This window comes from Vulpes lagopus, chromosome 4, assembly GCF_018345385.1.
Source record: "Vulpes lagopus strain Blue_001 chromosome 4, ASM1834538v1, whole genome shotgun sequence".
Lineage (NCBI taxonomy): Eukaryota > Metazoa > Chordata > Mammalia > Carnivora > Canidae > Vulpes > Vulpes lagopus.
Genome location: NC_054827.1, coordinates 130,558,818 through 130,570,372, shown reverse-complemented (window position 1 = coordinate 130,570,372; position 11,555 = coordinate 130,558,818). Strand labels below are relative to the sequence as shown.

Here is an 11,555-nt window from a genome sequence, read left to right as displayed (position 1 = left end):
ATAGCCTTCCTTCCTTTGATCACCCTCGCAGGACAAGAACACACCTGGGCTTCAGCCCCACCCATCCCTCCAGCCTCAGGCCACGCCCCCATCTGCCGCCGGGCCCCACCCCTGCCGCTGCACTCTGAGGATCAGAACCTTCTGGCTGGAGGGCCACTGGGGAACCACCAGCAAAGGGCCTGCAGGTGGCCGTGCTGCCCCTGTGCTCTGTGCTCTGGAGTTCTCAGGGCACATTCCAGGTGGGGTGAGCCACAGCTTCTCTGCACCGGCCTGGAAATGATTCCATTCCTCAGGTCAGGAATCCGAAGCTCGGAGAGGCTAGGTGACAGAGCTGAGCAAAGGCTGCCTGGGTCAGGAGCTCTGCTCCTGCTCTCACCACTTCTGGGACCTTGCTTGAGTCACTCATCTCCCTATGCCTCCGTTTCCTCAGCTGTGAAGTGGTGCATGCAAGCCTGGTAGGGTGGATTTACTGGCAAAATCCCCATGGACCAGGAGTGGTCCTGAAGCAGGCAAGGGCTCAGCACACATCAGTTGTGGTCACATTATAGCAGGGACAGGTCTACTCTATGCCTGGGAAACCAGGTGGCATAACAGACTGCTTGCCTGAAACAGTGGCTTCCATTTGGTGTGGCCCTGACAGTAGCTGTTTCTTTGGTGATGGAGCCTCAGCTGCCACTGGGGGATTGAAGGGTGTCCTCAGAGAGAAAACAGGGTATCCTTTTAAAATAACATCCCAAAGGACCAGAGTCCAGCCTACTCTCGGGGCAGCTCATCTGAGTGGAGACAAAGGGCCAGGACTCTGCGAGGACGGCCACAGGTCCCGGAGGGGAAGACGGGAACTGGCCCGGTGCAGGGGAGGCACGGAGGTGGAGGTCTCGGGGACCGCAGGGCGGCGACTGCACCCTACCCAGCCCAGGGTCAACACCGCAAATGCAGCTCGCAAATGCACGCCCTGCCGGGACCGATGCTGGCAGGGACTTCCAGACACACCGCAGCCCTGCGTGTGGGTCAGAACCCGCTTTCCACGGGTGGGCTAGGAGGCAGCCTCCCACCCCCAGCTACCATCCTGCTTCTGCGCCGCCTGGAGCCAGCCTCCTCGCCTGTAAATGGGGCAGCAAAGGCTGCCACTCGGGGCTGCCACTCCACCAGCGCAGTCTCAGGTCGGGGGCAATCCCTCTGTCCGCCCCCAGTCAGGACCTGAATTATGGACGGGCTTTGAATTCGCCTTAACTACCGCTAAAAACCTATCTTTACAGCACCCCTGTCGTGATGCTCTGGGCCCTGTGAGCCAGGCGTTAGGGGAAGATTATGAAGCCTTGGAGAGGCGCAGCGACTTGCTAGAGATCACCACCCAGATGGCACAATCTGATCCCAGCCCCTGTGTTTGAGCTGTGGGCCTGATCATCTTTTGGAGTCCCCAGGAAGGTGTGTGGGCACACGTGCACATGCCCACATATACGTCTTTGAAATTCATCTCTTTTAAGTACTCATTATCCCATGTATAATGCTGCAAATGCCAAGCATCTCACAAAGCATTTCATTTTATATGCATAGTAATAGGAAGAGACTATTACCACGGTTCTACACTTTATATATGGGGAAAGTGAGACTCAGAGAGATTCAGTAACTTGCCCAAGGTCACACAGCTAATAAGTACCAAAACCAGGACTCATAAGACCAGATGGTCTGACTGCAGGCTAGCGATCCATCACTGTCCTATCGGTGGGATAGCTAGCTGCTTCTCAGAGGACCTCCTTCTCAGTGGGGGAGTTGGGTGCTGTTGGAGGGCGGGTAGTGCTGAGTGACTGGATGGACATTCTGGATCTTGGCCTGGGTTCAGCCCAGCAAGAGCGTGGGCGGGATCTGATTCCAAGGAAGGCCTTCTAAGACTCTGCAGAGACAGGAGAAGGAGGGGTGCTGAAGGGGGTGGGAGTGGAGGGGGGTGGTCCCAGGGGAGGAGCCCCAGGAGGAAAAAGGAAAGCAGAAGTTACCAGAGGGTTCTTGTAAAGGAGCTCAGGCCAGGCACCCATTGTGCTCTGAGCTGTGCATTCTGCTTCCCTGTCCAAGTCTGAGTGGCTTCAAGTGACTTTGGTAGGCCTCTGCCTAGAGTCTCTTGCTGTGGCTGGATGTCCATAATTTCTCAGGGTTTTAAAAAACATTTATTTACTTATTTATTTATGTATTTATGTATTTATTTATTTATTTATGAGAGACACACAGAGAGAAGCAGAGACACAGGCAGAGGGAGAAACAGGTTCCATGCAGAAAGCCTGATGCAGACTCAATCCCCAGGACTGGGATCACGCCCTGAGCCCAAGGCAGATGCTCAACCAACCGCTAAGCCACCCAGGCATCCCAGTTTCTCAGGGTTTACCTCTTCATTCAATGCCTATCTCTAGATCTCTCCCCACCAAGATTATGTGTGTCTCCCAGTGTCACCAGCTTCTGGGTGGCAGGACTTCAGGAGGGACATTGAAGGGTGATGCCTTGACATTGCATGTTTGCCCTTTTAAATCGGAGCTGTGTGTTTATGGAGATGTGTGTGTTGATTGTGGGTGTTGGGTGTGTATTGGCATGTGTGTGATGTGTGTGTGTTAGTTTCGTGTGTACAGTGTGCAGCTTATGTTGATTTTGTATGATTGGGTGTCTGTTGGTTGTACGGGTATGTGTGCCACGTTGCATTTCCTTGAGACGTGTTGTTTGGGTGTGTGACTTTGTTGGCTACCCGTGCATGTGCTTCGGGTGTACGGTTGGTGGTGTGTGCTGGTTGTGTGTGTTGAGCGTGTGTCTTGCACTGTTGTGTTAGATGTGTGTGTTGCAGTGTGTGTTGGTGCGTTGTGCATGCGACGAGGACGAGGACGAGGAGGACGACGAGGACGCGCGAACCGAAGGGGCCTGTCTGGGAGGGCGCCTGCTCGGGCGTCCTGCTTCTGCGCGGCGCGGAGCGGGGCTGTAGGCCCGCGGGGCCGCGGGAGGGCGCTGCGCAGGAGGCAGGCCCGGGTGAGCCGAGGGTCCTCCAGGCCTGGAGCAGGGGTCCAGGCGTGGGAGGCCGGAGTGGAAGCTGTCGAGTGCGGCGGGAGGAAATCCGCGGGTGTGGAGTGGGGACTGCGGGTGCTCTGGAGAGTGGACACTTGGCGGTCGTGGGCAGGGGGCACAGGGGTTCCCAGGAGCGGCCGGAGCCGGGCTGGGGGAGTGTCCCGGCGGGGCGGCGCTGCGAGCCGCTGGGAGGGCGGGGACGGAGCCGGGGAGGCCGCGCGGCCCCGGGGGCCCGGCCAGGCCGGCGCCAGCCGCCAAGTTGAAAGGCGGCCGCAGCCTCTCCGCGCTGTTTCCCATTGCGCCCCCGAGGGCTCCAGGCGAGGCGCGGGCCGGGCTCACCTCCGGGCCGCGGGTCACGAAGGCGGGCATCCTTCAGTGGGGACCCCGCCGGCCTCGCGGCCGCGTAGCATTCGCACTCGAGGTCCCCCGCCTCCTGAGTAACTGTCTCCACGGGGCCCCCTGCGCGCCCTGGGCCTTCAGCCCGGGGTCAAGAGCGGAGAATTGAGCCTTAACACCGGGCGCTCCGGGCCGCACCCCAGCCGGGCAGATCCGCGGCCGCCCGGCGCCCCCACCCCCGCCCCGCCCCGCCCCGCCCCGCGCGGAGCCCGAGCGCCCCCGGCCCCTGCCGCGCAGCCACCCCTCCGACCCCGGCTTCACGCCACGGACCTTGGGCCTTTTCGGTCCAGCCTGCGTGGGCAGAAGCTGAGCTTGCAGATTAAGCCTTGCCTCCTCCCCAAACAAAACGAAAATGCCTTCCCGGACAGCTCGCGGGGCAGGGGAGATGCCCCTTTGGTTCCCCGAGGGACGGGGCTTGCTCGTGCGTGGTCAGAGCACGAAGGAGTTAAATTCGTGGAGCTGGGGCCGGTTTCGCAGCAATACGCGCGCTCCGTGGGCCTCTTCCAGCCCCAAAGAGCCGTTCAGGCACTAGGTGACCCGCAACGACAGAGGGCTGGGCAGTGTGGGCAAGGGGTGCGTCCCCGCGTGTATTCTGCCTTCGAATCTCTGTCCCCCGCCCCCCCACTCCTTATGGGCTGTGTGACTCTGGGAAATCATGTAACCTCTCTGGACCGCCAGATACTCCTTAAAAGAAAAAAAAATCCTATGAGGTTGTTGGGAGGCGCGGGGGAGGCGGCTGGCCCAGGAATTCCTCTGGGCGCCGTAGGTGGTGACTCGGAGTGAATGATCCGGTGTTTCCTGCCAAAGGAGGAAACTGATCCGTAAAGGACCAGGCCTGGGAACCCCCTGCCCACTCTGCCCTCGCCTGATAAACGAGCAGCTGAGTTCGGAGGACCGGGCTGAGACCGAAGCGTGCCACCAGCCTTAGTGGAATCTGGCCCGGAGTCTTCACCGCCCCGCAGGGCGCCGCTCCGATCCAGCAAACATTTATTGGGCACCTTCTGTGTACATGCTGCATTGAGAAAGGGAATTCGAAAACAAAAAGGAGGAAAGAAAGAGCTAGACGAAAAGAAACAAAAATGGGAAAACTCGGGGTGGGGGATGTCACAGGAGTGGAGGGAAACCCGGACCCAAGGCGGCAACGCGGGCGGAGGCGCGCTGGAGCGAGGGTCCCCGGGGCCGGCGACCTCCTCCACCCGGCTGAGGTGCTGGGTGGGGGGAAGGGGCGCGCCCGCCTCGCCTGCAGCTACCGCCTCTTTGGAGCCGCGGCGCGTCTGCAGAGCGCGAGCCGTTGCTCATTACTGCAATTATGTTGCTCTGAGTTTGCCTCGACCCTAAATTGCCAAACTTGGAGGAGGCAGGAGGCCCGGGAGTCTGAACCAGAGGAGACACCTGATCCTGCCCCCACCATTTCCCTACCCGCGCTGGATTAAAAGACTCCAGGGCTGCGGGGAATGAGAAAATTCAGACCCACCCCTATTCCCCGGGCGCCCTCTCCCGCGGGGATTCGTTGGCACATTCCAAGATCCTGGGAGCGGGGAAGGATTCCCGGGCCCATTTCGCAGATGAGAAAACTGAGGAACGGATACCTGGAATATCTTCCCCACCCAAAGTCAGGCGGTCAGTAGGCGGCAGGGTTGGGGTGAACCGCTTCGGCTTGTCGGACTTCAAGTCCGATGCTATCCCCAGGACAGGAGAATCTCCGGGGGGCGTTCCAGAAAGGAACCCGGAACATTTGTCCCGCGCTCCGTCACCGTCGGGCTGCTTAGTTTGTATAGGGGGAAAACAACTCCTTTCTGCGTCTGCCAGAAGCAGCGATGTGCCTCAGCCCTCGAGCGCCTTTAAAGGACTACGTGACTCTGAGAGCTTTTTGCATCTAACTCCTCTCTCGTGGGGACGAAGAGGCCCGGATCCGGGTTCCGATCGCGCATCTGGGAGCCCAGGAGTCTGTCTGTCTGGAGCCGCGGGGCCGCACTCCACAGCAAGCTTGCTTTCTTTTCTTGAGGAGGGGAATTATTATTACGTGTTGGGACTGCAGCCCCGGGCCTCCGGGATGGGACGTTCGGAGCTACGGAGACTGGAGGATCCATCGAGGAGACCGAGGGTACCCCGGAACTTGCAGGCGCCGGCGCAGAGCCCATCCCCCGGGGTGCGTGGGCGCGGGGCTGCGCTCTCTTGGAATTCCTAGGCAGAGCTCCGGTCCCCCGGGGCTAGAAGCCGCTTGGTGCGCCCCAGACCCTTTCTTTCCACCCTGCGCCTCGGCCTCTAGCTGTGGAGACGTCCACCCTCCCCAAGTCCAACGCCAGGTACTTGGAGTTCTAACAATCCTTGGCCTGCTGGCTTCCAGTGTTAACAGCTCTTCGCGCGGCAAAGGCTGCCTGAGGCTGTCCCGCGTGGAGTTTGGAGGCGCCGGCCAGTGCGGGACCGAGGCAAGGCCCGGGAGGGGGGGGGGCACGCAGATCTGGGGAGAATGAAACCAGGGCCCCCAATTCAAAAGGGAACAGAGCGGTGCCTGGAACATAGTAGGCTCTGTTTACCAAGAGATCATTTTCTGCCATCAACATCCTTGCAGAATTCCAACCCCAGGAGGCTAAACTTGGCGCCCGTTCAAATATATTCTCCTGGAAGCCCGAATTTAACCTACTATATAAAAGAAAAACCAAGTTTGTGAGCGTTTGGAGGCAGGGGCTCATGCAAAGGACAAGCCAAGGTGGGAAGTGTACTGTCGCCTTGGGTTTTCAGTAAAGTGTTGTTTTTAGGGGTCGTAATAGGGGGTGTGAAGGCGTTCACATTATGGCAGCTCAAAATTAGATCCACAAACCGGCGCCTACACCAGCGCAGCGATTTAGAGAAGCAAAGCAATGCCTCCGCCCCCCACCTGGCCTCCTGTGGGAAAAACAGGTTTGCGGGGGTGGGAATTGTCTGGATTAGCTGTCTGCAGTCATCAAACCATTTGGGTGATTCGCTTTGTTTTCATAGACAGGTTAAAAGGGAAGAAAAAAGAAAGAGTCGGTTATGGGTCGCCTGAGCAAGTGTCGATTTCAGCTTAAAGTGAATTGGAAAATTGAGCCTAATTATCCCAGGTAATTGCTTCAATTCTCCACTTGACTTTGCTAACGCAGATCTGTCCTGCGTGTTCAAAAAGACACCCCCCCCTCCCCGAATATCCTGAATATCCTGTTGTCACCTTTGAAAGGTGCAAGTGTAAAACTACCATCATGCTGAAAAGCAATTGTATATGTGAACAGAAGGCAAGAAGTAAAAATTCAAATAAAAGCCTAAATCAATAAAGAGATCGTTTTTTGTAGCTTAAAATTAATTTATTTAACAAATATAGCTATAATATAAATGATAATAAAATTTCAAATATACAGTATATTACACACAATCCCTTCCAAAGGGATTCTTGAGAGTCACACAAATGTACTGTTAAATAGAAACAGGAGTTTTAAATTTTATTTTACAATTTTTTTCTGGTACTGGTGAGAGAGGTACCTTCAACCTACCTTGGCAACGCATCTGTGTATCCCCCCTCCCCCCACCGAAAGCAGACGCTTTGCTGTTGAAATTCTCTTAAATTTTCCCATGGATGGACCGGGGTTTCCATCTCCCCGGGCATGCTCTTCTCTCTGGTTTTTTTTTTTTTTTTTTTTTCCTCCAACTGTTCTTATTTTCCAAAATCTTCAAACGTGCCTTTTTCAGTGCTTCTCCCGCCTGGTGTCAGGACAGGATGCAGCCTCCAGCGCTGGTCGGACCACTGACTCTGCTGAGGACCGCTGGGAAGTCAACACCTCTCTAACCCCAGTCCCTCCATCTGTAATACAAAGGGTAGATCTAGATTCTAGAAGAGCGTTAAGGGCCCCTTCCAGCCACTTTTCGGGGGAGGGGATCAGACAACGGAGAGTGAACGCAGGGAGCAGCCGAGGATAAACCGGAGCAGCGTGGGAGTTACAGGGAGAAGGAGCCGGGCGCTGCCGACCAGGGGAGCTCGCCGGGGAGGGCTCCTGCGGCTTGCAGGAGCCCGGGGCTGGAGCAATCAGCTGGTACCACAGGTAGGCGGCCCTGGGACCCTCTAAGTCAGGTGGTACATGCTGTAGCCCACGTGGGCTGTGTAGAGTCCCACGGGCGCCACCGGCAGCGCGGCGCGCTGGAAGGGGCCGGAGGCACCGTAGAGCGAGGCGCCCGCCGCCGCCGCCACCGCCGCGGGGCCGCCGAGCGGGAAGGAGAGGCCGAAGGCAGCGGGTGGCAGCATGGGCTTCGCGGCCATCTTCAGCTTTTCCAGCTCGGCCTCCTGCAGTCTCTTGGCCTTGGCGCGGCGGTTCTGGAACCAGATCTTCACCTGCGTCTCGGTGAGGCTGAGCGAGCTGGAGAACTCGGCGCGCTCGGCGATGGACAGGTACTGCTTCTGGCGGAACTTGCGCTCCAGCGCCAGCAGCTGCGCGGTGGTGAAGGGCGTCCTCGGCTTGCGGTTGGTCTTGTGCTTGCGCAGGGTGCAGGCCGGGGGGCTCAGCCGCCCTGGGGGGGGGGGGGACACCGAGAGAAAGGCAGCGGGTTAGGAGAGCGGCGCGGGAGTGTCATCTGCCCACAGGTAAGAGTGGTCAGTATCAATACCGGCCATTCATTTTCGTGAAGCACCTCGGATGCCAGGCGCTGGGAGGTGACACTTGGAAAAGATTTTCTCCAGTTGTCACACCCCGCGGGGTAGACGTTCCTGTCTACTTCTTGCAAATGAGGATACAAAGATTCCAGGTGAAATGTTCAGGGCCCAAACTTAACTGGGAAGGGGTGGGATGCCTTAATGCTAGGTGGCAGCTTAGGGGGTCCCCTCCTCCGAACGAGGCCGTATGTGTAAGTGTAGGATCCGTAGGTGTTAATGAGGTTGCTGAAACGTGCGGGAAAGGCCCTGCACCCAACCCAGCATCACTGAATCCAGTATTGTGGGTTGGCTCAACGTTTATCTGTGCTCATCGAATGTTCAGCGCTAGGCTAGGCCGTTGCGTGGCATCCAACCCAGATCTCCAAATTCCACTCTTTCCCTTGGAACAGCATGTTCCTACAAGGTTCTAAGGGCAGTCCCAGGGGACCCAGAGGCAGAGCAAGGCTCCGCGGTCAGGCCGTCAGGAAGGTGGCACCACTGCCATATCTCAAATATATGAAGTGCTGGTGGGGGTGGAGGGACTTCTGATGGTCTGTTGTCTCTTGGGTCCCTCTCACCCTCAGTGCCTTGGTCCTCTGGTCACACACAAATGGGAGTAGGTGGGAGGGAGACTGAGATCACTTCTGCTCAACCTGTGTCTCCATTGGCAGAGGACAAAGGTGCCAGGCTTTTCCTTATGGCTTCAAAATAAACCTCAGGGATGCGCCGTTGCCAGAGCACCAAGACAGAAGGCTCCCACAGGTCCGAGACTGAGTCCTCTGGCCCGGTCAACCCCTGCCACTCCCGGCAGCCATGGTCAGATATAACGTAGAACAAATTATTTCCAGGGCAACGGGGATCGCAGAGACTCTGGGGTCCTGGGGAAGCCCCTAACTGAATTCCCAAGTCCTGAAAAGCTGCTTTCCCTACCCAGCAGCCTCCCTTGGGAAAAATGAAATCAAGCCCAGAATGTTTCACCATGCGGGTTTTGCCTAAGCATGCATTTTTTTCGTTTGTGTGTGTGTGTGTGTGCTTTAATGACCCTTTGGGCTCACAGACCACCAGGATATGAGTCAAACGAAACCTCGTGTTAACATCCCCCTTCTTCCCAGCTCCAGGCCATTCACAGCCGGGAAGCAGTTGGCCCCCAACCCGCTTTCCGCCCGGCCGCCTGAGGGGCGGGCGCCCAGGGAAACGTCACTCCCTGCGGTAGCGACAGCACAGCCCTGGGCCACTTCTCCAGCCATTAGGCCTAGGGAGGGGCTGGCCTTTCAAAGACGTTTAATCCCCAGATAAAAATCATTCCTCAGCATCACGCCATTGAATTCGGGTTGCTATTATGCCGCGCAAAATAATCGGAGGAAACGAGGAAAACTTGGGAATTTCCCGTGCTCCTGAAATATCTCCGAGCGTGTTTGCTGGGCAAGAGGAGCCGGGGGGCCGCGAGGCCTTGGAACGACCCCGAGCGCGCCTGGGACTGCTGGAGTCCGCTTCAGGGACCGGGTCGGCGAGGTTAGGGCGCTTCCCCACCGCCAGGGAGGGGGCGCCTCCCACTAACTGACTTGGTGCCCCGCCCCCTCGGCTGGAACCTGAGCGCCCCCTCCCACTGAAGGGCCCAGCCCCGCGAGCACTAAGTATCTGCCCCAAACTTGAAGGGGGAACTTTGCAAGAGGTTCAGAACCTCTGGGCAAAGAGATACTTGAATGCGGGGGGGAGGGGGGCCAGTCTTCTACTACGAGAAAGTGAAACTCTGTGCGCAGGGAAGACGTCCGCACCCCTCGCACCCACCCGCAGGGATGACGGCGGAGTAACAGGGCTTAGGGGCAGATGGGGAAGTGGGGGCTCCTGGGGTCCTTTGGTGAGGGCTGAAGGAGACGGTGCGCGGACACCTGGTCCTACCAGTTGACTCCCACCCGCAGCGTCCCCTCCGGGCCAAGGCGAGGGGCCCGCGAGAGCGGACCGAGAGCGGGTTTCCGCCAGGCCTCCGTGCCCCCAGCTGATGGGAGAGGGGAGAGGGGTAGCGCCGTGCCTCCCCGCCAAGCGAGCCGCAGCTCGGGCTCCAGGTGCCGCCGCAGGTACGCGCCGCTGGAGACTAGCAGGCCCGGCCCCCTCCCCCGCCGACCGGGCGCTGGCTACTTACTGGCCGGGGGCGGGGAGAAGCGGGGGTTCTGCATCCACGGGGTCCTCTCGGGCTTCTCGGGGCTCTCGGCTTTGACCAACGCATCCTCTGGCAGCTTGAGAAGTCCTCCCACCGAGAAAGGGCCCAGCGGCCGCGGCGAAGACGGCGCGTCCGGGGCTCCCAGAGAGCCGGGCCGGGCGCCCAGGGGCTGCGCGGACCCGCCCGCCGCCTGCGCGCCCTCGGAGGCCACCAGGGCGCTCTCCTTGGCCCCGGGCTTCCTGTGGTCGGCCATGAGCGCCTCCACGCTGAAGGGCAGCAGGGAAGGGGACACTTTGGGCTTGGCCCCCTCCTCGTCCGCGCCCATGGCGGCCGCCGTGGCCGCGCTGGCGCTGGGGGCCTGGCCCCCGCCTCCCCCCGCCGGCTTGCCGAAGGCGGAGTCCTCCACTTTGACACCGAGTGGCAAAGAAGTCATGTCAGCAGCCGGGGCCATGCAGAGCCGGGCCCCCCCTCCAGCCGCAGCACGGGCCAGCCGCCGCGCATGGGCTTCGGGCGGGCGGGGAGCGCGGCCGGCCGGTCGCAGCGCCCGGGGCCCTGGCCGGGCGGGCCCTGGCGCGCGCGCCTCCCGCCCCTCCCCAGAAGGCCAGCTCCGGCGCTCGGGGCCTGGTCGGGCGCGGGCGGCGGCGCAGGCCGAGCTCCCGGGCGCGCTCGCCGGCTCCGGGTCGGGCCGCAGCTCCCCAGAGAACTTGTTAATAAGGCGAGGCCCGCGCGGCGGCGGCCAATCAGCGCGCGAGGGGGCGGGCCCGGCGCCAGCCATTGGGCCGCGCTCGTGCGCACTGGCCCCGGGGCGCCCTGGGTCGCGGGGCGCGCGGGACGGGGCCGGGCCCCGGAGGGCGGGGCGGGGGGGGGCGCGGGAGAAACTTTCTCGGGCGCTGCAGCCGGGGCCGCCCGTCTCTCCCGCGGCCCCGGCCGGGCTCCAGTTTTCTCTGCTCCCGGGGGACTTCGCTTCTGCCCACCGCCCCCTCCCACGCCTCCTGGTTTCCTCTACTGCTTCCCCGGTTCTCTACCGAGGCGCCCCTTACCTTGCTCTGCAGTCGGCGGCCGCGTGGGCTGCTCTGTCCCCTCCGCTACCTGCCTCCCCTCTTCTCTACCACGATCACTTCGGAGGAGTCATTTCGTCCGTGTTTCTCTTATAGGTCAAAAAATCCGCATGGTTGCTTTACTCTAGTAGAAAGACAGTTAATTTCTTTTTTTTTTTTTTTACACACCCTTATTTTCTTCCTGTTTCAATCTTCCAAACTTTACCTCTGCGTAAAAAAAAAAAAAAAAAAAAGTGGGCCTTTGTCTCTTTCTAAGCGCTGGACTGAAGTT

General features: G+C 59.6%; 1 protein-coding gene across 1 annotated transcript; it reads right to left on the bottom strand.

Moving 5' to 3' along the window:
- Nucleotides 1-6,730: 6,730 nt before the first annotated feature.
- Nucleotides 6,731-10,895, bottom strand: MSX1 (msh homeobox 1). Its single transcript, XM_041751219.1, has 2 exons — nucleotides 10,209-10,895; nucleotides 6,731-7,947 (listed from the first exon to the last, which is right to left on the bottom strand). Exons 1-2 carry the CDS (start codon nucleotides 10,675-10,677, stop codon nucleotides 7,505-7,507), a joined length of 912 nt encoding a protein of 303 aa, XP_041607153.1. The 5' UTR covers nucleotides 10,678-10,895; the 3' UTR covers nucleotides 6,731-7,504.
- Between the last annotated feature and the right edge of the window lie 660 nt (nucleotides 10,896-11,555).

Excerpts from the sequence above, each read along its gene's own strand:
- MSX1 (XM_041751219.1), bottom strand. The coding sequence starts at position 10,677 with ATGGCCCCGGCTGCTGACATGACTTCTTTGCCACTCGGTGTCAAAGTG. Across the intron at positions 7,948-10,208 it reads CTTCTCCCCGCCCCCGGCCA|GGCGGCTGAGCCCCCCGGCC; the intron begins GTAAGTAGCCAG and ends CCCCCCCCCCAG.